Source organism: Nicotiana tabacum, chromosome 12, assembly GCF_000715075.1.
Source record: "Nicotiana tabacum cultivar K326 chromosome 12, ASM71507v2, whole genome shotgun sequence".
Classification (NCBI taxonomy): domain Eukaryota; kingdom Viridiplantae; phylum Streptophyta; class Magnoliopsida; order Solanales; family Solanaceae; genus Nicotiana; species Nicotiana tabacum.
In genome coordinates, this window is record NC_134091.1 from 79,801,145 (window position 1) to 79,825,606 (window position 24,462).

Genomic DNA, 24,462 nt, shown 5'->3' on the forward strand with positions numbered 1-24,462 from the left:
AGATGAGAAATGAGAATTTATAACCAACACTAGCAAATTCAATTTGCAGTATTTTTTTTTTCAAATACAAGCTGTAACGTAGATTTCACACCATCCTTTGTGCCATGCCATAAACTGGTTAGAAAGGCCATATATCAAGACTGACAAGATTTTCCAGATTTCAGTTGGCTTAGATACCCTTGTATTGATACAGAAATTATCATATGGATACATGATTTTACTCAAGTAGCCTATAATTACAAATCAACATGTGAATATCAGGTATTCAGGGTTAGATGAGAATAAATATGATGGATCCTCCACCATGCAGGTTCAATTACCAGCGACATTTGGAGCAGCAGCAGTGCAGAGCAGTTGTCCCCTAGCTATCACCAATCAGTTAATCAAAGAATGAGTCGTCAATGTTTTCATCTTGGCAGGAATATACATACAGGATGCTAGCTCTGCAAGGTAAAAAAACATACAGTGCAGTGCAGGCCGCTCCAGAGCTCCAAAAGCCACTCCATATGAACAATATCACGGTTATTGTCCAAAATATAACTCTTAATAATCCAAGCAATACTGCCCTTAACTCACGAAACATCTTGAAGTGCTAGACTCAGCTCTTGTGCGGACTTGGCAATGGACCCTCCCCTTCTGAGTGAAACGAAGAATTTTAAAAATTAAAATTAAAATTAAATAAATAAAAGCAGCAAGAGCAAATTTTGTTGTGTAACATTTGGACCAAAGCCACTGGCTAAAGATGCATCGACGCACCTTGTAAGAGTGGGCAGCCAATGTTTGACTTTTTCAAGCTCAAGAAAGCAAAGATTGTAGCGATCCATCCTTTATTATCAATAAGAAAAGTATTCGAATTAGAAATACAAAAGAATGGAAGTATAAGAAAATATAAGATGGTACCTTTGCTCTGCCTCGATATCAACACCAACTGATGCTGGCGCAGACAATGAAGAATAAATCACTGAACCAAATACTTTAACAAGTTTGAGCAGCATATTCAGTGAAATATCCTGATGCCTAAAGAATGTCCATAAAATAAAATGAGAATCACACTAAACTATTACAGCAGAGACAAAAAAAAAAAAAAAGGTTCAAGCTTAAATTTGTACCTATCCAAGCTGCTCTCAAGCATTCCCACAAGGAGTGGTAGAAGGCATGTGCAAATCTCTAATGTAATAATATCATTTTTCTCTGTTAAAAAGCTAATTACATCAGCAAGCACCTGTATTATGCATCAGAAAGGAACCACATTGTGTTACAAAGATAAATATCAAGCTCGAGGATAGGGCATAGAAAAGAGACACTTACAGCAGTATCTGCCATCTTCTCCATTGCACTAAGTGCCCCTCTAATGTCATGCCTTTGCCAGCACTGATAGACAACCTGCAAGAAAAAGAATACAATATTTGAGTTAGCAGAATCTTGAGGAGAAAACATGATCGCCTGTTTCCCCTTCACCTGTGAGTCTTGGTGATTAGAAATGTCCCCCGAGAGAAAGCAGGCTACATATCCCATAGGCTAATCATCTCAAGATAGAGAAACTAAGTTACAAGAGATTCAGAAGCACATATTTTTACAAACAATTTCTTTTCATAATTTCTCTTGCTTCACAAATGTTTAATTGCATAAATCGCATTTTATTTAACCAACTGGTGGCAATAGCTTACAGCCAATGATTGGTACTCTTCATCTTTTTCTTGTCTCTCCAACTGGACCATCCTTCAGAAATTTTATTAATAATGTAATTTAAACTTCATTATACAAAAAGGGATCTAGCCTTATGACACACATACTCATGTTCCAGGAGAAGAAAACCAATGACCTTGAGGAACACATTCATCCTGTCAAACAGGTGTTGTTAACAGGAACACATGTTCATCCTTCGTGTCTTAGTGATTACAATGTCCGCTGAGAATGCTACATATCCCATAGGCTCATCATCTCAAGATAGAGCAACTTAGTTAAGAGAGCTTCAAATGCATATATTTTTACAATGAATATCACTCTTTGCAATCTCTCTGGCTTCACTAACGGGTTTTTTTTCACCGAACAAACGTTTACAGTCGTTGAAGGTTGCAAGAATCGAATGTTTAATGCCTAGATCACTTTTTTTTTGCTTCACCAATTGTAACGACCTGATAGGTCGTTTTGAGTTCTACATTTCCGTTTCGTGATTTGAGCCTTGAATAGCTTCATTAGATGATATATGATATGTGTGTATGGTTCCTTTAGATTTCCGGAAAGTTAAGATGTGTTTTAACAAAAGAAATCTTGATTCGAAAGCTTGTATATGTTGGAGTTGACCACAGTCAACATTCTTGGTAAACGACCCCGGATCCGTGTTTTGATGATTCTAGTAGGTTCTATGATGATTTTGGACATGGTACGTATGTTTGGTTTGGGTCGCGAGTGACCCGAGGCCGTTTTGGCGCTAATAGTTGAAAGTTGAAAATTTGAATTATGAACATGTGAATTCTCGAGTTTTGATACTTGATTGTTGAATTTTGATGTTAGTTTAATGTTTCGAGCTTACGAGCGAGTTCATGTAAGGTTTATATACTTGTTTGAATGTTTGGATCGGGTCCAGAGAAGCTCGGGTGAATTTCGGATTGGTTTCGGGCTCTTTCTACAAGTTTTTCCATTGTTGGTGTTGCAGTCATCGCATCTCACAAATGCGAGGTTCGCATTTGCGAATGTTAACTTGCATTTGTGAAGTTTGGGAAGGGGGCTCAGCTTCGCAATTGCGAACTTTCAGTCGCATTTGCGACTTTAGTGACTCAGGTGGCCCTCACATTTGCAACCATTGGTTCGCATTTGCGAGCTTCGCAACTGCGAACAGTAGTTTGCAATTTCAGTATCAGCAACTGGTTATAAAAGGAAGGGTTCCGAGATTAGCTCATTTTATTCCATTTTTTAGACCTAGACTTCACAAGGAGGCGATTTTTGAGAGGATTTTCTTCACAACTTCATAGGTTAGTGATTTTAACTTTGTTTTGGTTAATTTTCATTACTCCCATAGATTTTCACCCCTAAATCAAGGATTTTAAAGAGTAGAAATAGGATTTTAGGTCGCAACTTAAGATTGTGTATTTTAGAAATTTAGACCTCGATTTGAGGTCCGATCTTGAAACTAACCACATACTTGGACTCGGAGATGAATAGGTAATCGGAATTTGGTCTTGATTTTTGATTTCGACTTTTTCAAATATGATAAAGATCGAACCTTTTTAGTATTAGGAGGATTTCTTAAGCTTGTATTTACTTATTTGAGTATTATTTGACTAGATTTGAGTGGTTTGAAGGCTTGTACTAGAGGGAAGGAGGTTTTGGATTGTTCAATTATACCAGAAAGAGGCAAGTACGATGGTTAACCTTAACATGAGGGAATTAGGTTGTAAATGCTTTATTTGCTATGTGCTAAATGTGTTGGGGCAGGGTATGTGCAAGGTGACGAGTGTATATGTGTTATCATGGGTTAAAGCATGCGGGTAGAACTAGTTTTATTTATGTCCTTACTTATTTAATGCCTTATTCTTTTATGCTATGTTGGATTGTGTGACTACTTGATTGTTCAAGTGTTAATGACCTTGTTTGAGTTCTTATTGAGATATATGATAGCTCTTAGGTATTGGATTGCCTAGCACACCTTGTTCATGTTCATCTTTTCCGTAATGAATTATGTTTATCCATTCTCTTTGATATCATAATATGACTCTTGCCATGTTTGGTTGTTTGTTAGATGTTTCCATATGAATTGGTATGCCCTGCTCGCCGCAACATTGTTATGATAGGATCGGGTTGCTCGCCGCATCAATATGGTCATGGGATCGGGTTGCCGCTGCAACAACTTTTATGTTGGATCGGGTTGTGCGCCTCAACGTATATGGTATGAATTATGGTGTTTAACTTATGACATTGACTTCCTTGGTGGATTTGGGCTATATTGTTCCCGATATTGTTTTATCCTCTTGGGTTTGGGTTTGAGCTGTTGAAGGATTTGGGTGCTTAAAGTTGAGAAACATGGTTGTTATTTCCTTTATTTGATCCTTTTTACCATTTCCCGCCTTTATTTTTGTCTTTATTGTTGTTATTTCTCCTGCTACTTCTCTTACTTATTAATTATACAGGTTTATATGGTATGTGTCTTGTCATAGCATCGTCACTGCCTGCTCGAGGTTAGGCTCGATACTTACTGAGCATATTGGGTCGGTTGTACTCATACCACACTTCTGCACTTCTTATGCAGATTCAAACGTTGGTCCTAGCAGTGTTCAGAGGGATGACTAGCTTGGACACCTTGGAGACTCGAGGTAGTGTTGCATATCTGTTCACAAACCATGGAGTCACCTTCATTATCATTTCTATTATTTACTTGTATCAGACTGATGTACTTTCAAGGTTTTGCACCTTTTAAGCACAAAGAAGAGAGAAAAACAAAAGCATCCCGCTAAAGTTTTTCACAAAAGCCACAGCGTTCTTCAAACTCTCGTCAAAAGAATGTAAGATGAAACGAACCTTACCCACTCCTTCCTCAATCCCGCAAAATTGCAAAAAGCGTTGAATAAAGGAAGAAGAATCAAATAAAAGAGAAATCACGTTTTTGAAGCAAGAGCTTAGTAAAACTAATCACCAATGTTTAGTTTCAGCATATTGAGCCCTTTAAATAAGTCTTTCAAGGAGTAAAATTGATGAGTTTAAGGAAAACTAATCCTAATTAAGCTAAAATAAGAATAAGGCTAAGAAAACCTATCCTAACTAAAATAGAAAAAAGAATTCTAGTAGGAATATACTACCAACTAACAATGCTAATTTGACTAGAACTATAAATATAATCCTACTAAAACAAGAATTAAGAAATCATAATCTTGAAGGAAAAGAAATCCTAATCTTGAAGGAAAAGAAATCCTAATCTTGAATGGATTCTTGGACTTCTTCAATTTCTTGGATTTTTGGCCTTCTTGATCTTGCTGCTTGCATCATTCTCCCTTGGTTGAAAAGACTCGTCCTCGAGTCTAACAACTTCCATAGATTGCAAGATTTGCTATAGTAAAAAATAGGGACCCAATGCTCACCAGGTTTTAAGTTACATTTTGTATCTTATCATATAGCTTCTTTGCGTTGTACGAAAACTTAGCATGTGGTCGAACTAAATCCCACTTTCTAAGTTTCAACTTTCTACCAAGTCTTCTCCATGTAATCTTTGCTACGTTGACTCTCAAACGTCAACTTACAATATGAAGTTATTGGTATTAGAACTTCATGAAATTTAGCCAACTCCATGTCTAGCTTTGAATTAAGCATGGAGATCAACGCTCTTCTTGGGAATGCATCAATTACATCGCTTGTACACCAATAGTCACGTTGATGATAGCCATATATATTTATGACGTGAAGGCATCTTGTTTCTCCAATATATGAACTCAAACTCTCCATTATCCACTCCTTTTTAAGTAGTCCTCCATCCTGTTCTTGCATATTCTTATAGACTGTTAGATTTTTTTTTTTTGAATGGTAGAGTCAACAATCAAGTCAATATTAGTTATTGTGTTGAGCATTTCTGAAAGGCGGAAAGTCAATGACACACGTAGTTGGATAACCCAATGGATCGTCATAAAACTTAGGTGGTAAATCCTCAACTTTTGGATCCCATGCCTTGGTCACTCCCTTGATTATCCAAAAATTTATCATATTCGGCATGGTGCCTTGGCACTTTCATGTCTTGGTCAGCTATAGCTTCTTCTGCTTGCTCAATATATCCTGCTCTACGCGGTTGAATTGGTGGATCTCGAAGTCGAAGACGTCGCGGTAACACATGTATGTTGTGTCTTGGTGGTGGGTGGAGGTTGTAGGCATTGTGACTGGTTTGGTGGCCGATTTTGAATCAGCAAACTTTCAACCAATTCAGTCAGATTTTGCATTGATTTCTTTAAGCCATCTAGCTGCACTTTAATTTCTTCATTGCCTCGTTCAAGAGATGTAGATCTTAATCTCTGAATTTTAAATTTTAGATTGATTGACGAGGATCCTAAACTTGCTACTTGCTTCTCTAGGAACATGATGAACAATAGCAAATCAAGACTCGGGACCTGGAAACTTTGTTTTGATACCAAATTGATGTACTTTCAAGGTTTTGCACCTCTCAAGCACAAAGAAGAGAGAAAAACAAAAGCACCCCGCTAAAACTTTTCACAAAATTAGCGAAAGCATTCTTCAAACTCAAGTCAGAAGAATGTAAGATGAAACGAACCTTACAAACTCATTCCTCAATCCCGCAAGATTGCAAGAAGCGTTGAATAAAGGAGGAAGAATCAAATAAAAGAGAAATCACATTTTTGAAGCAAGAGCTTAGGAAAACTAATCACCAATGTTTATTTTCGGCATATTGAGCCCTTTAAATAGGCCTTACAATGAGTAAAATTGATGAGGTTAAGGAAAACTAACCTAATTAAGCTAGAATAAGAATAAGGCTAAGAAAACTTATTCTAACTAAAATAGGAAAAAGAATTCTAATAGGAATGGACTACCAACTAACAATCCTAGTTTGACCAGAACCATAAATATAATCCTACTAAAACAAAAATTAAGAAATCCTAATCTTTAAGGAAAAGAAATCCTAATCTTGAAGGAAAAGAAATACTAATCTTTAATGGAATTCTTGGACTTCTTCAATTTCTTGGATTTTTGGCCTTCTTGATCTTGCATCACAGACAGTGTTGTACTTCATTTCAGACTTTGTATTTAGTACTCTTAGAAGCTCATCTACTCAGTGACACCAGTCTTGGAAGGTCGTTATGTCAGTTGTGTTGGTATTAGACTTATTACGTTGTTATAGGAGCTTTTACCCTTATTTATGATATTGTGTTGTTAACTGTTTAGTCTTGTTTCATTGCTTATTGTGAATGTGTTGGCTTGCTTAGCAAATAGGTTAGACGTCATCACGACCCTTTGGTTGGGATTTTGGGTCGCGACACCAATGTTTTATTGCCTAGATCACATTTTTCTAACCAACTGGCAACGAACAGCTTAATCAATTGGCAGCAAATGATAGGTACTGCTCTTCATCATTTTCTCGTCTCTCTAATTGGACCATCCTTTTGAAATTTTAAGTAGTAATTATCATAATTTAAACTTACAATGTGCAAAAAGGGATTAAGTCTTATGACATACATACTCATGTCCCAGGAAAAGAAAACACCAATAAACTGAGGAACACATGTTCATACTTCATCCTATCAAATAGGCGTTCATTAAAACAAGAATAGAATGATTTCCGACAAGTGTGACACAAACAACTCTGTCTTTGTAACCATGCTTGACAAATGCCAAGTTGTGATTCCTCATAGCTAGCTTCCACAAAAGATTGAGAGCTTTGCTACTGATGACAACCTAGCAAACATCTTACAGGTGGTATTAAGACAGTTTAAAGAAGGCGGAATGGTTTCCTGGCCACTTAGACTTGTAGGGCATTTGAAAGCCGATACATGAACTTTAAGCTTTCTCATTTGAACACTCCAACTTGACGAAATGAGTACTAATAAATACATCCAGTAGTGCGTGTATATCAATTGCGCTGACATGTACAACACGTCATATACTAGATTATTTATTAATTGACATGTATTATTTGTGGGCCTTTTTTAAAAATAAATAATCAGCAAAAAAGAAGTTACAAATTAAAAAAAGAAAAAAGAAAAAGAGGAAAAAGACTATTTATTACTTGACATGTATTATTTGTGGGCCCTTTTTTAAAATAAATAATCAGCAAAAAAGAAGTTACAAATTAAAAAAAGAAAAAAGAAAGAGAGGAAAAAGACCTGACACTTCTCTACTACCCCAGTAACCCGTACCCACCTATCTCCCTTCTTCTCCGTTCACCCACCTCCATTCCTTTCCTTATTTTTATTCTTCTTCTTTCTCTTTTTCTTCAATGTTCTTTCTCTCTCTTATTTCTAAATCAAATTCACAACACCACTATGCTCATGGTTAGATTAGAAAAAAAAATTTGGAATTTCAGAAAAAATCAATAGGAATCCATGGTTTTGAAACAATGGAGGCCGCCCAAACTATTGCAAATATCTGCCCTTTTTTGTGTTTTGACGAAGATGTTTTAGGTGATAGGCTTTTCTTAGACCATCGGTGGTTTAGAGTGGTGAGTGCTTTTTGACCACCAAAAAACTCCAATGGCTGCCACCTCCACTTCGCCGGCAACCAATCATATAACCCCATTTTTTCTAGAAACTCCAAAATCATAAGATATAAGTAAAACTACACAATCTTCATATCGAATTTAGCCTGAATTAAACTCCCTGATGCTCTCTCTCTCTCCTCGCTTAAGTTAAAGAGAAGCAAGAGAGCGAAAATGAGTACTGACACGCTAGGGTTCTTTTTTTTCCTTTTCTTTTTCATCTTTTAATTTTTTTCCCTATTGATAAAGTATTTTCTTTAATCAGATTATTGCATTCACGCACATTTTCTGCGTGATTGACACGCATTTTGTCCACATCACATTTGTCACTGCCACATAGGCATGGTCAACGGTCAAATGTGTTTATTAGTTAAGGGAATCATGAGTTGGAGTGTTCAAATGGGAAAGTTTAAAGTTTATGTATCGGCTTTCAAATGCCCTACAAGTCTAAGTGGCCAGGAAGCCATTCTGCCTTTAAAGAATACAATTGAAGTCTTGGGCACGGTATAGGGGATAGTTAAATATTCACGCACACTCCAAATTCGGAATTTTTTATCTTTTCATGAAAAATAAAAGTACTTTTATTGTCTATACACACACATACTTCCACAGTAACAAGGTCCAAGAAAGAACTTCCATAAGCACTTTCAGGAGCACATTAATCAGCTTGACCTACATGTGTGCAGTTAACCCAAACTCAAGGGATAATATAATCAGACGAGAAACACACTATTTGGATCAGTCAGTTTGTCCAGCATAATGTGTAATATGTCTGTATTTCTTTTTTCTTTATTTGATAAGCGATAAATCTTCGAAGGTCAATGGGGCACGGTTCGAAACTCGGTGGATAATGAGCTCGCTCCTCTACCTCTCTCCACTTAAATACCAGGCTTTTGCATGCGCCTAACACGCATATCCCGTGATGCGCTCGTACCACTAGACCAAAGCCCTAGGTCAATATATATCTCATTTTCTTGTCAGGTAAAATAGTGGAAGGGATTAAAAATGTAACAAAAAGAAATGCAATCCTTTATCATTCTCTTCCACAAATGCTACACTGAGTTATTGACCTAAATATGGAAAAGCCACCTTCTCATGAACCTGTGTTCAGGATAAGCATAGCATACATCATCAGCTGCCAACAGAATTCTCTCTGAACCCTCCAATGGTATCCTATAATTGGGGCACCAGATCAAGTCTGGTGTCTCTCCTTTCTCCTTAACATACCAGATTGTCCATATCTTTGAATCTAATTTGACAGAGATGCACTAGCCATACAGGTAGTATGTTGTGTTAACACACTTTGTAGCATATTAGACAGATATGAATCGATCTGACGGTCATTTAAAAGCCATGGCATCTGTAAAAACTTACTTTCCACCACATCAAGAGGCATTGAAAGGCAATGCTGACATTTCTATGTTGGCCAGGTACAAGTACAACACTCTAAACTAGAAAAGATCATCCTCACAGACAGCAGTAATGGGATTCTTATCATTCCAAAGTCCAGGTTAATAAAACGATTAAGTGAAGAACATATCAGTCAATGAATCAAACATGCCTCAATCCGAAACTAGCTGGAAAAAGGGATTTAGTGAGGATCTACCTATTTTGGAAAGAGAATGGTTAAAACTTAGAAGCATGCGTTCAAGTAAATAGTGAAAAAGACATCCAAATAAATTTGTAGGAGACATAGCCAATGATGTGTAACATATAGCAAAGAGTCTGTTCGAGACCTCTACTACTAGTTATAGTGCATGAGAAGATTTTGCATTTAAATCAAGCATGCTTACAGTTGAACTTTTTTCCACTTATACTAATTCTGAGAACATTGAAATGCTCAAAACAGGATTGATTGTGCTGCAAGTCAATGACCCATTAACCTTACATGCAGATCCATTAATCCTCCAAAGCTCATTATTCCATAAAAAACCTTTTTACGTCTTTCCAAACTGTAAATTGTAGAGCACAACCAAAGATTAGAAATCATAGCATAAAGAGTGTACTAACACTCACATCACAAATCAGAACGTCTAAAAACACCATTAGTAAGTCATTTTGCTTCAGTTGTATTATTAGTTACCTGTAATTTGGCCAAACGAGATTGCATTAAGCCAACAAATTGGTCATGCTGTTCCAACAAGTCAGTGATGGTATCCTCATCTGTAGCAGAAACTGTTACACTTTCAGCTGATGAAGGATGCCCTCTCTTTTTTCATACAAGCAGAAAAGAACGAAAGATGAGTTAAAATCTGCATTAGGAAAGTGATATAGAAATATACATAACTTCACATCATCCTGAAGACTTTCAAAGAACTAGCAGTTTTTGGGGATCTACAAATTCCGGCCGTATATATTGTCTACATAGCCATAAAAAGCTAAGTTACGCGGACTCTTCGTTTTTGGTGCCGCACCCGTCTCGACACGGGACGGGAGCGGGATACGTCCCCGATTCGGTCAACTAACTTTGGATACTTTGACCTGGGTCCATCGACAAATTTTGGGGGAAATTGAGATATTGATTTCTCAAAATTAAAAATAAAACAGATTTAAGACATGGGAAATGGTATACCTTTAATATTGTAGAACTTTTGTCTCATATTTGCTGCTTTGTGTTCCAGAAAAAACAAGAATTCAAGGGGTCGTGTTCTGAGTTCGGACTTATAGCTCTATTTTTTATAATTTTGAATTTTTTTAGCCGAATCCCCGCACCCGTATCCATACCTGGATCCGCACCCCCAAATCTTAAATTTTAGATTTTGCCGAATCCGACACTCGGATCCGTGCCCGTATCGGATGCCCGCACCCGAGTCCGAGCAACTTAGATAGAAAGGATTGTCTATCTAATGTCTTGCCGTATTCAATATTTTTCTGCAATAGCTAGGAAGAGGGCATTTAAGCTACAAACCAAAACTAATGACAGAGATCAAAAAATGTCTGCATATTGTAGGTCAATCTCTTACTATCCGTTCCCCAAAATAAAGCACCGTATATTCTCTTCCTTGGATCATAAAAGATTAGGTAGGTTAGAGCAGAGGAGCAAACAATACGGCATGTCATCTTAATACGTGTGCTTGACTTTTTACCACGTACCAACTGATTGATATTTCTACCATCTTAATTTTTAGGTTATTTTTCCTTTCCACTTTTCACGTATTTTATGTCTTCTATTATAATGTTTAAAATTTTCTCTACAATTCTTTCTATCTTATGTAATTTTTCCAAAATGTAAAATTACTATTTACTAGTTTCTATATTGTATTATCGGAAAAGGTCCAAATATGCCCTTGTACTATACGAAATTGAGCACATCTGCCCTTCGTTAATACTTTAGCTCAAATATGCCCTTACCGTCACATAGTTGGTCCATATATGCCCTTAGAGTTATACAGTTGGCTCATATATGCCCTTTGCGAAACGGAATCCGCCCAAACTAATTAGCACTTTCGTTAATTGTATTAAAGTGTATTACAAACACTATTTCCTTTTTATTAGCACTTTTTTTCTTTACCTTTCTCTTTTCTTTCTTCTTTTTTCTTTTCTTCCCTTTTTTTTCCTTTTTCTTTCTCCCTTATCCTATTTCCTCCATTACTGATGTCTTCTCCGTTTTCGTCGTCAATTTCACTTGACAAAACTCATGAATTCTAATTACTAAGAAAATTCTCCCATAAGAATATTTTTATAGATCATATGTTTGTCAATTTTTTAATTTTTACTGAACATATATTTAGTTCTAAAAAATTTAACAAAGTAAGATTGAAATAATATTAATGTAACAAAAAACCCCAAAAATCCAACAAAACAGAACAATCCAAACCGATATAATTGGTTTGGTTTGGTTTTATCAACCCGTTCCATGTACACCTACACCCCTAATTTACATAGTTAATAAAAAAAAATAGAAAATGTCCAGCTGAAAAAAGATGAAAAAAGACTAACAACTCAAATTTATAACACTACAACTTGAACTCTAGGCTTTTAATCATTAAATTATCTTTCTGGAAACAATTTAAATATTTTGGTCTTTTGAATATTGTTAAAGGTTGAGATGTTTTTATTATTTTAAGTTTAAACCATAATTTTTGGAACAATTTAATTTCGTTTATTTAGAGGGCCAGTGAAATTGGAACTTGATTACCTTATGGGAGATTTTTCTTAGTAATGGGAATTCATGAGTTTTGTCAAGTGAAATTGGTGACGAAAATGGAGAAGACATCAGTAATGGAGGAAACGGATAAGGGAGAAAGAAAAAGGAAAAAAAAAGAGAAGAAAAGAAAAAAGAAGAAAGAAAAGAGAAAGGTAAAGAAAAAAAAGTACTAATAAAATGGAAATAGTGTTTGTAATACACTTTAATACAATTAACGAAAGAGCTAATTAGTTTGGGTGGATTCCGTTTCGAAAAGGGCATATATGGGCCAATTGTGTAACTCTAAGGGCATATATGGACAAACTATGTGACAGTAAGGGCATATTTGAGCTAAAGTATTAACGAAGGGCAAATGTGCTCAATTTCGTATAGTACAAGGGCATATTTGGACCTTTGCCCTTGTATTATTCTACAAACTTACTATTGGTTTAGCGCATGTTGTTTTAGAAAACTATTATAGTGTTTAATGAAATATAGAATTAATAAGATTGAGGTTTGATGGATAATTCCAAAAACAAAAGGTTGCTAATAGTGATCTGTTTTTGGGAAACATTCAATCCAAACACAATTGTTATATAAAGTATACGGGAGGAGCACAAAACAACCATACTGGAATGTAGTGCACTACTCACCGTGTAAGGCTTGCCTCGAGAGTGTAATTACAAAAATAAAGAATTGTGGCAATCGGTTGTTGGGAAGTTGGAGAAAAGATTCAGTGAATGGAAAAGACAATATCTGAGGAAGAAAGATAACATTACTAAAGCCGAACCTTTCCAACATACCCACCTATTTTATGTCCTTATTTCGTATTCCTATAGGTGTTGCAAACAAGTAGGAGGATGAGATATTTTCTATGGGAGGGAAAGGAGGGAGAAAAGAAATATCACGTAGTAGAGTGGAAAAAGATTACATCCCCATGTGGGAAAAGGGGTTAGGAATCACTTTTAACACTGGAATGTTGGAACTGTGGCGATACACTCAAGAGGAGAATGCTTTACTGAGAGAAGTCACCATATACTACTATGGCACTACTTATAATTGATGATTTCTGATAAGGGAGTAAATATTTATGGAGTGAGTCTGTGGAAGGGATCATAAAAGGGTGGGTAATGGCTTGAGGGTAAGGTTTTGGAGAACGTATGGTGCGAGGGGGATATGCATGGAGAATCCATATCCCACAAATATTCAGAAGTTAAACAGAGAAATGCTATGATAGCTGATTACATGAGACGAGACGATAATGGGGTCATATGAGATGTAAGTTTTAGCAAGGCTATTCAAGATTAGGAATGGCACGAAGTTGAGATTTTCTTTTATAAAAATATAACTATAAAATGGGGAATCATTTCTTTTATAAAAAATATAGCTATAAAATGGGGAATGATTTCTTTTATAGAGAATAATGAATATAACTACAAAACAGGGAATGAGGAGGGAGATAAGAAGATATGGAGGAGGTGGGGGCAAAATCTTTTACAACTAAATCTTATTTCAGAATTACCAGAAAAGGGGCTAAGAGGGAGCTACACAAAAAAGTTTCAAAGACCAAGTATCGAAAGAAAGTAGCTTCCTTGACTGGTGTGCAGTGGTAGATGCTATATCAACCGAGAAAAATTTAAAGGGGAATTTATTTGAGTTTGACTTCCATGTGCAAAGAATATGGAGAAGATACTAATCATATCTTGTTGTATTGCAAGTTGGCTTCGCAATTGTGGTCCCTCATGTTCTCACTGCATCTCCTGGGTGCTACCGAGGATAGTTGAGAAAGCAATCACGTTTTGGAGATTACATAGGATTGGAAAGGAAAGGAATCCAACATGGAAATGGCACCAACATGTCTCTTTTGGAGCGTATGCAACGAAAGAGGGAGAAGATTATTTTATAATACTGAGAATGATGTAAAAAGCAGTAAGAGATCCCTCTTATTTCACTTGCATATTGGTGTAAGGAAAAAAAGAACTTGTTGCACAGATGGTAAAACTTGATAAATGACTGTGGATGACTCAAGTAGAGTTACATTATACACACTTTTTTACACTGACTTGGTGTTTCCTAGTGAATTTGTTCACTTCTCAAAAAGAAAGAATTGTTATATAAAACTTTTCTTCGAAAACGCTAATGATTTTCGGGGGGAAAATTTTTCGAAAAAGTTCCAAAAGAACTACCACCTGAGTATTCAATCATCACATTAATTCAAGCCTCAAGCCCTTCTATCTTAGCCATGCCAACGCAAGCCCTGCTCGATTGATGTGCAGCCAATGCTGAATGGCATTCATTCCCTTCTTCCCACACTGTACTATTTCCTTGATTGTATCAAGAGAAAAAAAGTTTTGATCTCTTACTTGTAGCTTACTCTCCGCATGAGAGCTTTTGGTCCAACAATTGACCGCCCTAGTTGAAATTAACAGAAAATGGACCAAGATGCCCATGAGCTTCCCATGTGAGTTTGTGCAAGAGTTAAATAGCAAGTTAAGATAAAATCATAACCAAAGCAGGCAACGAGATGAAGCTATCCGGACGAGACAGGCAGAGAAGATGGAGAGGCGCTGCCAGAGATAAAGGTGACCTCAAACCTACAAACCTCCAGCCTCTATCCAAACTAGACGACACACCTCCCCCCAAAAAACATCCCAAGGTTTTTCAAGGAGTTCATCGGAAATATGGACCTATCTTGGCATTCTCAACTCTCTATATCAGTGCATAACCAGTCGGACAAAGGAAGAGAGCAGGTACTAGAAAGATAATGACACAAACACCCGCTCTCAACTTAGAAAAGACAATGGAGAAGGCACATATGGGAGAGGAAAAAGCTCAACTCGTAATCCAAGGGAGATCTCAAGGATCCTACTGCCAGCACCTGAACACCTTCCCACATGTGAAAGATAAAGAAACAGCTTCCGACAAGCATCCTCAAGTGTGGCCAGGTTAAAATTCAGCTTGAACCCAAGAAGGTCAAAGAAACCTATAAAGCCAACTGAATCAGAACAAAATGAAACTGGTAAAAGAGAATAACCAACCAAGACTCACTCAGGTTGTTCCTTTACGAATTAGTGGGTGCTCATGTCATGTGGACACAAATCTATCACATCACTACCTTAAACCCCTCAAAAATTTATGAGGGAGGCACATGAACCACTTGTTCAATTTCCGACCAGTACTAACCAGGCCATCAATTATTGGAATAGCTGTACTCACACGCAGATTTTAAATGCTAATTCTTTATAAAGACTAAAGAGGCAAAACTGAAATTAGGTAATAAGTGAAGGACCAAAACTGCTTTTCTTTTTTGTACCAAATACCTATTTAACTGCTACAAATGGGGTCAGCTTTTCAACTAAATATAATTCCTCCACATGCTTTAAAAACGTGGAAGCACGTCATCATTTTCAATATCAACAAACATGAAATTATACATGAATAACAAAAACAATATACAAAAGAATGTGTGTGTATATATGTGTTTGTGTATATGTGTGGTGTGAGCTTAACAAAGTATTAAAAGATATGTAAAAGTACTAAAGAAGAAATCTCAGATTAGACAAATACCAAGTTGGTAGAAAGCATATTCAGAGCAGGTGTGTGTTTGTGTGTGTGTGTGAGAGAGAGAGAGAGAGCTTAACAAAGTATTAAAAGATATGTAAAACTACTAAAGAAGAAATCTCAGATTAGACAAATACCAAGTTGGTGGAAAGCATATTCAGAGCAGGTACTATCCCAACAACAGTGTTGGAAGCAAGACCCTCGTGAGATGGGATCCTGTCTCTCTTCTCCCAATTTGCAACAACAGACCGTGTCCTTGCTAATTTAACAAAAATAGTGTAATAAGTAACGTTCATAGGAATGTTAAGCAACAGACTCAAGATTAAAGAGAAAATTTACCTCTTCTTTGACCTTCCATGGGATAAGCACTCCTACTAATAACATTTCCACGTGTTTCATCTGAAACAAAATTGCCAGATTTCATAAACTGTATCTAATCCACAATCCACATTATTCAAGAAAAGAAAAAGGGATAAAGAAAATTCCATCTGCTAATTACAACACAACAATAACAATGACTCGATCTCGAACTAGTTTGGCTCAGCTATATAAATTTGTCTCCACTTAGGTCAATTTCGATCCAAGAGGTAAAAGGTCCAATAAACAAGGGAAAAGGGTCGGATATACCCCTGTACTATTAGAAATAGTATACATTTACCCTCCGTTATACTTTACGTCTAAATACGCCCCTGCCGTTAATAAAGTAAACAAAAATACCCCTATTACTAACGGTGATCCAACATCACTATTGAAATTAGACATGGCCTGACATTTGGGTGAGGTGGACGCCACCCATGCCACCTTACCATCCTCTCCCTTTCTCCCCCACACATTCCCTTCTTATTCTTTCTCTCTGCTCACTAGACCTGCCCAACACCTCTCCCGGCCACCCTTTCGCTCTCTCTATCACAACCTTCTTCCTCCTCCAGAATTTCTTTGTCATAATCCATCAAAGTTGAAATCTTTGAACAAACTTGTCTTTCTTATAACTCATCGAAGTGTTCCATTCTAAAAACAATAGGCAATCTTGAGAAATTGGCTCTATTGAAGTTAGTTTACTCTAAGATCAATATGGTTCAATACCACCTAAGCTTGAGGTTTGAAATTAACTTTACCATTGTTGAACCACCATGGATGAAGCTTGAGGTTTGAAATTTCAAAATCCAGATCAGAAAATCGTTGATGATTCTTTGCGAATTTGTTTTAGGACTCGTTTGATTGAGCTTAACCTTGAAGTTTCACTGCTGTTTCGTTAGTTTGTGCGGAGGAAATCTCAAATCACCATTGTTTGGGGTCTCTTCGAGAGTATTAGTTTCCGGTGTTCTTGAGAAGTTTTTATGATAAAAATAGTAAAATCAATCGCAGTTGACTAGAAACAAGAACTGAAAAAAGCAAAAGAAAATACAAGTTACACAAGTGTTGTCATCTTATATTTTTCTCGTATGATTTGTTCATTTGTTGGCAAAATTCACACGGCGAAGACAACAATTAATGAAGTCAATGAGCTACAATTTGGTGCTATCTGCAAATCCCTTAGCAATCTCTTTTGTATAAACGAAAACACCTTTCTACACAATTCTACCTTAAAACCCATTTGCTAAGTCTTGCTCCATAGCCGAATAAGAGTGGACTCAGAGATCAGATCTCAGACTTCCTAGTGGTTGGTTGGAGGTGTTGGTGGCTTTGGATGGAGTGAAGGAACAAAGAGAAGGGGAGAGGATGGTGAGGTGGTATGCCACATGGCGTCCGCATCACCCCAAATGTCAGGTCATGTATAATTTCAATAGCCAGGTTGGATCACCGTTAGTAATAGGGGTATTTTTGTTTACTTTATTAACGGCAAGGGCATATTTATACGGAAAGTATAACGGAGGATAAATATAGACTATTTCTAATAGTACAAGGGTATATCCGACCCTTTTCCCAATAAACAATGATACTTACCTTCCAAGAAATCCCATAAACAGAAGAAAACAATAAAGTGCAGCGAAGATCAGTGAAAAGCATAAATAAACCACTCAAAGAAAAGAAGTGTCTTCTCCTTGTACAGCAATGATGGTGAAGGCCACCAATCTATAAGGGAAACAACTGGGAGACCAAATTCTAGCACCGTGTTTTCTTCTAGGAAGATAAGTAACCGCAAGAACAACGAAAAATATCAATCAAGTTTAGACAAGGCAAGCGTTGACATAAAAGGCAGCATGAACGAACATTGTTCGGTGACAAATATATATATATATATATATATATATATATATATACACACGTTTGTAGAATCAATGGCAGATGCAGGATTACTAGAGAGGGGCAAATTTTCTACATATAGAAATGGTTAAGAAAATGATCACAAATTTTTCAAAATTTAATAATTTTGAAGGGTGAAATGCATATTATGAAAAAGTCAGGGGGCTTCCTGTATACAACCATAATTTATGACAAATATTTCGCTAGCGGCTAATATTATTATACATTTGTTCTACTAGTAAAAGAGTCCACTTGGTACTGCTTTTCGACGATTCATATACAAGTTCTACCACTCAAAGGTTAATAAATAGTGGATGATAACAGAAAGAAATAAATGAATAGGCTATTTCATAGCACAAGCACATATAGGACAACAATAGGATAGACGAAAGTAATCACTAAATGTCAGTATTTGATAAAAAGAAAATGGCTGACAAGTTAATACGCACAATTTTCATTTTGGTTTCCGGAAAATAACTCAGGTGCTGAATGCGTTTCAAGTTTTGCTGAGACCAGACTCTTGTCATCCTTCACATTCTTCTCAGTTGCTGCAGCTCCAGCAATTACTGAAGGGAAATTGCTCTTGTCTGCTGTACTACTGAATTCAATAGCCTTGGGGACTTCAATGTCAAACTGTGACACAGCATTTGGTCTCCCAAGGTCTTCCTTGAAAGTTGAAAACCTCCGTGAATCAGAGACTTTTGTCTGCAATGACTGCTGCATTGCCCTTGTTGCAACTACTCCTTTCCTGGGTTCAGATACTTGCTCCATTCTGTCATTATTTCTTGGAACAATAATGGGTATGACCTCTGACCTATTGACAATGGAAGAATTAGCTGCTGCTGATTGGGCTTTAGCTGAATTCCTCTTCAGACCAGTTGTATTAGGAAATGCTGTGGTGTTAATTGGAGGTGCTTTCGCACCAACACTCAGATTTATTCTTTGAGGAGTGCCAGGCGCATTTGCAGTAGCTTCATTGAGAAGACAAGTGAAGACTGTCAGAACTTTCGGGGAGCCAAACTCAGAGAAGGAAACAAATAAAAATGCTATCAACTAACAAAATGGGAGGAAATAAAAGAATCTCGACACAAGGTACCAAGCTAACAAATTTACGCAAACGAAAAAGGTATTAAAAAAAAAAAAGATAAATAGCATACTAGTAAGGGTCCTAGAATCTCTTTGAAGCTCCAAGTTTTGTGATACTGAAAGTCTTCCAAAAGATTTGGTCTCTTTAACAGGATCACAATTTTGAGAAATCAAGAGTCTACCAGAACTGGCTTTGGTACCATCATCCGCCAGATTGGATAAATTCCCACCCGAATTCGATTTTACATCAGGGTGACCATTTAATCGAGCAGTATTACCCATTGCATATGGTTCAAGACGCTGCATGAAGAAAGCATGAAACAAATTAAACCTTACTTCAAAATCATAACACGAAGTATATCATCAAAGATAACTCCAATCAAAAGAAAACTTTTTACCGAAATATCCACAACCCACACTCCAACACAACTTTGATTGTAAGAGCAGCCAAGGAGTTTCTCTTCATGAATATTAAGATCCGACAGCCGAGACCATCCAACATCTACTGTATCGTGACATCTAATTGGTTCCCAAGAGCATACCTACAAAAAAAGGAGCAAGTTTTAAGGAAACAACATAAATGCTACAATACATGGAACAACTATTTCTGAAGGAACAGCAAATACCCAAGACTACCTTCAAACTCTCATGCAAACCACAGAGAAGGGTTCTCCCATCAGGGTTGAAGGTCATACAACGCACCCCTGATGTCTAGAATTGAGATAAACAAATAGTTAAGCTTTATACAATCTCAAGACTTCCAAGAAACATGAGAAGCACTCAGAAGCAATATTGCATTGATTTATTGAAGATGTGCGAACAAAGAGAAGATGCAAAAAGGATGAAAAGATTAACCTCAGGTCCAGCTGAACCTATGAGCTCAAAGGTTTCGAGGTCCCAGAATTTTACAGTTCTGTCGGCAGAACCTGGTGAAGAAAAAGAACAAGAACAAACAACGAGGCAACTTATTGCTATGATGATCAGAATCAATACAACACCTAACAATGAAGACCTCTTTTTATTCGTTTGATCCTCCCACCACCACCATCCCAATCCCTGCTTTCATTGAGTTGTCAGCATTACTAGCTTTCCACTAGATATGCAACAACAACAACAAACCCAGTTTAATCCCGCAAGTGGGGTTTGGGAAGGGTAGTGTGTACGCAGACCTTACCCCTACCCTATAAAGGTAGAGAGGTTGTTTCCTATAGACCCTCGACTCAAGGAACAGTAAAAAAAAGCAACAAACAATAGCAGCAACAATGTAATAGAGTAACGGAAGCGAATGACACACATGTAATAATAAAGAACCAGGAATAAGAAAATACAAGAATAGTACTAGTATTACTGGTAAGCCTAGAGAAACTCACGACTACCTGTCAACCTACAACCCTAATCCTCGACCTCCACACCTTCCTATCGTGGGTCATGTCCTCGGTAAGCTGAAGCAATGACATGCCCTACCTAATCACCTCTCCACAATACTTCTTTGGCCCACCCCTACCCTTCCTCGGGCCCACCATGGTCAACCTCTCACACCTACTGACCGGGGCATCTATGTCTCTCCCTCTTCACATGCCCGAACCATCTCAGTCTCGATTCCCGCAACTTGTCCTCCACAGAAGCCACTCCTACCTTGTACATAATAACTTCATTCTTAATCTTGTTATTAGATAGTTATGTGTAAATAGTCCTAGTCTTATATGTAGTAGGAGTAGAATATGTCCTAGTCCCATATGTAGTAGGAGTAGAATATGCATTATATATAGGGCTCATTGTATCATTGTTTAAAAAATAGATTTTTCTCCCGTGCATTCTCATATGGTATCAGAGCTTTAGTGAGAAAATTATCGCTTTGCATCATTCCAGCGACATCCGAGAAGAAAGATCTCATCGCCGTGCAATTTTCCGGCAAGTTCGTCTTGTTCCCAAGGTTCATCACTACTACAGTGGTACTGTGTATATATCAGTATCACCATCGGATCCGAAACCTTGTGCGATCAAACCCCAGAAATTCCAGCCCCATCGGAACAGAAAAGTCGGTCACCGTGCATCTTTCCGGTTGACGACTCAAGATTGATTTGTGTTATCTCCTCATCGGTAAGCGTTGTGCGAAAACCAACACTACTATCTTGTTCGGAAACAGTCAATTGCTCCGACAGAAAGTCACGCGCCAGAACTAGTATTCCGGCGAGCTACAGTAACTTTTCTGGCGCGTGTGAGCTATTTCGGCCACTGTTTGACAAAACTTATTCCAGACAACTTACTCGTCCAGTGATTCCGGGCCTACCCATATAAATTACATCAAATTCTAACAAATTTTAAATTCTAACAAATTTTATTTTCTCCAGCGTGAACAGTGCACTCTTTCCGGCGTGAACGGTGATTTCCCGGTGTGAACAGTAATTTCCAGAAAAGTTTATGTTTGCTGGTGGTGTTTTAGAACCTATTTTGTAGTGTGGAATTCGGCTTAGTCTCACTATTTTCAAATTTTTCCGGCGACCTTTTGGCCAACTTTTGATTATCAACAACCACTTGATTTTGTTGCTCAGGGGGAGTCTAGTGGCCTTGTATGTCGAATAATCAGCTTACAGATACTTTCACCAAGTCCTTCGCTGGTCCTCGTATTAGTTACATATGTAACAAGCTCGGTACATATGATTTGTATGCACCGGCTTGAGGGGGAGTGTTAGATAGTTATGTGTAAATAGTTTTAGTCCTATATGTAGTAGGAGTAGAATATGTCCTAGTCTCATATGTAGTAGGAGTAGAATATGCATTATATATAGGGCTCGTTGTATCATTGTTAAAAAAAATAGATTTTTCTCCCGTGCATTCTCACACTTGTCTTTTCTGGTATGTCCACACATCCATCTCAACATCCTCATTTCAGCTACTTTGATCTTTTGGACATGGGACTTCTTGACGGGCCAACACTCAGCTCCATACAGCATAGTCGGTCTAACCACCACTCTGTAGAACTTGCCCTTAAGTCTAGGTGGCACATTCTTATCACACAAAACTCCCGAAGCGAGCCTCCATTTCATCCACCCCGCTCCAACGCGATGAGTAACATCCTCGTCAATCTTTGTTGCTTTGGATTATAGACCCAAGGTACTTGAAAATATCTCTTTTGGGGATGACTTAAGTATTAATCTTCACGTCCAATTCGGGTTCATGCATCCCATCACTGAACTTGATCTCCAAGTATTATGTTTTCGACCTACTCAACGTAAAACCTTTAGACTCCAACGTCTGTCTCCAAACTTCCAACTTAGTGTTAACTCTGCCTCGCGTCTCGTCAATCAGTACTATATCATCAGCAAATAGCATACATCATGGCACCTCCCCTTGTATGTGTCACGTCAGCACATCCAACGCTAAGGCAAACAAAAACGAGCTAAGAGTCGATCCCTGATGCCAGTGTTGTTGATGCCAGTGTTGTTAAAAGCGACCGCTTCAACGCTTAAAGCGCGAAGCGATACGAAGCGGACCATCTGGCTCTTGTCTGATCTAAAGCGTATCAGGTATACTAAAGCGATCGCTTCCCCCAAAAAAACGAGAAGCGAGAAAGCGAACAAAGCGACAAAGCGAGCGCTTCTCTTTATAAATGGGTTGCCAACGTTAATTAATTAAAAAGGCTCTCTTTTTTTAAAAGACCATCGAGCAGCAGCAACAGAGAACAACAGAGGCGACTTAGGGTTCAAGTTTTCTGCACTTTTCAACTTCAAAATCATCAAGTTTGGTCCCAGGTATGTGATTTCTTCTTCCTCCTCCTCCTTTTTTTTTTCTTTTTCTTTCACTGTTTCAGTGTCCAAATAGCAGCGAAATGCTGGCGAAATTTTTTTTCCCTTTCAATTCTTCTTTTTCTCATTCTCCTCTTCTTCTGCTTCATTTCTTTCATTGTTTCAGTGATAAATTGCAGCGAAATGCTGCCCATTTTTTCTTTTCAGTTATACTGCCATTTTTTCATATCATTTACACTTAGTTCTTATTGCCTTTTTTATGTGTTATTCAGTTGTTCTTTTAATGGCACCAAAAGAAGATAGGAAAGACCCGACTTGGGCTTATTCTGCAAGAGTTAGCGAGACCAACAAGATGGCAATTAGATGTCATTTTTGTGACAAGATTTCGAATGGGGGAATCTATCGTCAAAAGTTTCATCTAATCGGTGGTGATCCAAACGTTGCATCTTGTTCTAAAGTTTTGCCGCATGTAAAGGAAGAAATGAAAGCATACCTTCAAAAAAAAAAGAGTTATAGACTCAAATGCATCATGAACAAGAACAACTGCATAATCATGATGATGACGATGATGAAATAGAAGAAGGTGACGATGGTCCGTCGCTTCCATTAAAACCACAAAAACGGGGAAGGATATAAACAATGTCTTCAAGTTGTGGATCTATTGGTAAGACTAAAGGTCCTATGGATTGTTATTTCCTGCAAAAACCAAAAGATATGGTAGGGAAAAGTGGCAATCATCAAATTGATGCCAAAGCGATTTTGAGGGATCGTGCAGTTGCAATGTTTGCGCGGTGGATGTATGATGCAGGTCTTCCTTTTAATTGTGTTAATTATACTGACACTTTTTCTGCTTTAATTGAGGCCGTAGGCCAATATGGTCCAGGAATGAAGCCTCCAACTTATCATGAAGTTAGAGGTACATATCTAAAAAAAGAGGTGGAAGAGACTAACAAAATCGTAGAGGAGCACAAAGTAGAATAGAACAAGTTTGGTTGTTCCATTATGATGGATAAGTGGACGGCAAGAAATGGAAAAATGATCATCAATATCTTGGTGAATTCTCCTAAGGGAAGCTTGTTTCTTGAATCTGTTGATGCAAGCAACTCTTCTACTGATTCAACCAAAATGTACTCCTTGTTCAAAAGTACAATAGACTCGATTGGAGCAGAAAATGTAGTTCAAGTTGTCACGGACAATGCCTGTGAAAATGTCAAAGCTGATGATTTGATGTCTATAGCGTACTCGCACATTTATTGGATTCCGTGTGCAGCACATTGCATTAATTTGATCTTTGGTGATATTTTCAAGGAAAGACCCTTCAATTCAGTCTTTAATCAGGCAAGTAGAATGCATTCCTATATTGTTCAAAGGCCTTTGTTATTGAATATAATGAAGAGATTCACTAAACAAAGAAGCTTGGTGAAACTTGCAAAGACAAGATTTGTTACCGTTTTCTTGACTTTGCATAGAATGTATGAGCAAAAAAGCAATTTGAATATGAGCAAAAAAGCAAT

The 24,462-nt window shown here is 37.4% G+C and overlaps 1 protein-coding gene across 2 annotated transcripts in view; it reads right to left on the bottom strand.

Moving 5' to 3' along the window:
- The window catches only part of LOC107771488 (katanin p80 WD40 repeat-containing subunit B1 homolog KTN80.4), a 31,768-nt gene continuing 7,306 nt past the window's right edge, over positions 1-24,462 (bottom strand). The window contains exons 6-19 of one of the 2 annotated variants that reach the window (XM_016590851.2): positions 20,058-20,128; positions 19,839-19,913; positions 19,601-19,744; positions 19,274-19,502; positions 18,566-19,087; positions 16,212-16,271; positions 16,010-16,131; positions 10,269-10,394; positions 1,309-1,383; positions 1,110-1,222; positions 901-1,017; positions 757-825; positions 470-633; positions 1-365 (exon numbers count right to left, since the gene is read on the bottom strand). In XM_016590851.2, coding sequence (XP_016446337.2) covers positions 573-633; positions 757-825; positions 901-1,017; positions 1,110-1,222; positions 1,309-1,383; positions 10,269-10,394; positions 16,010-16,131; positions 16,212-16,271; positions 18,566-19,087; positions 19,274-19,502; positions 19,601-19,744; positions 19,839-19,913; positions 20,058-20,128 — 1,784 coding nt within the window. In that variant the 3' untranslated portion in view covers positions 1-365; positions 470-572. Of the gene's footprint in view, positions 366-469; positions 637-756; positions 826-900; positions 1,018-1,109; positions 1,223-1,308; positions 1,384-10,268; positions 10,395-16,009; positions 16,132-16,211; positions 16,272-18,565; positions 19,088-19,273; positions 19,503-19,600; positions 19,745-19,838; positions 19,914-20,057; positions 20,129-24,462 lie in introns of both variants that reach the window. The other variant, XM_016590850.2, reaches the window with a different exon arrangement.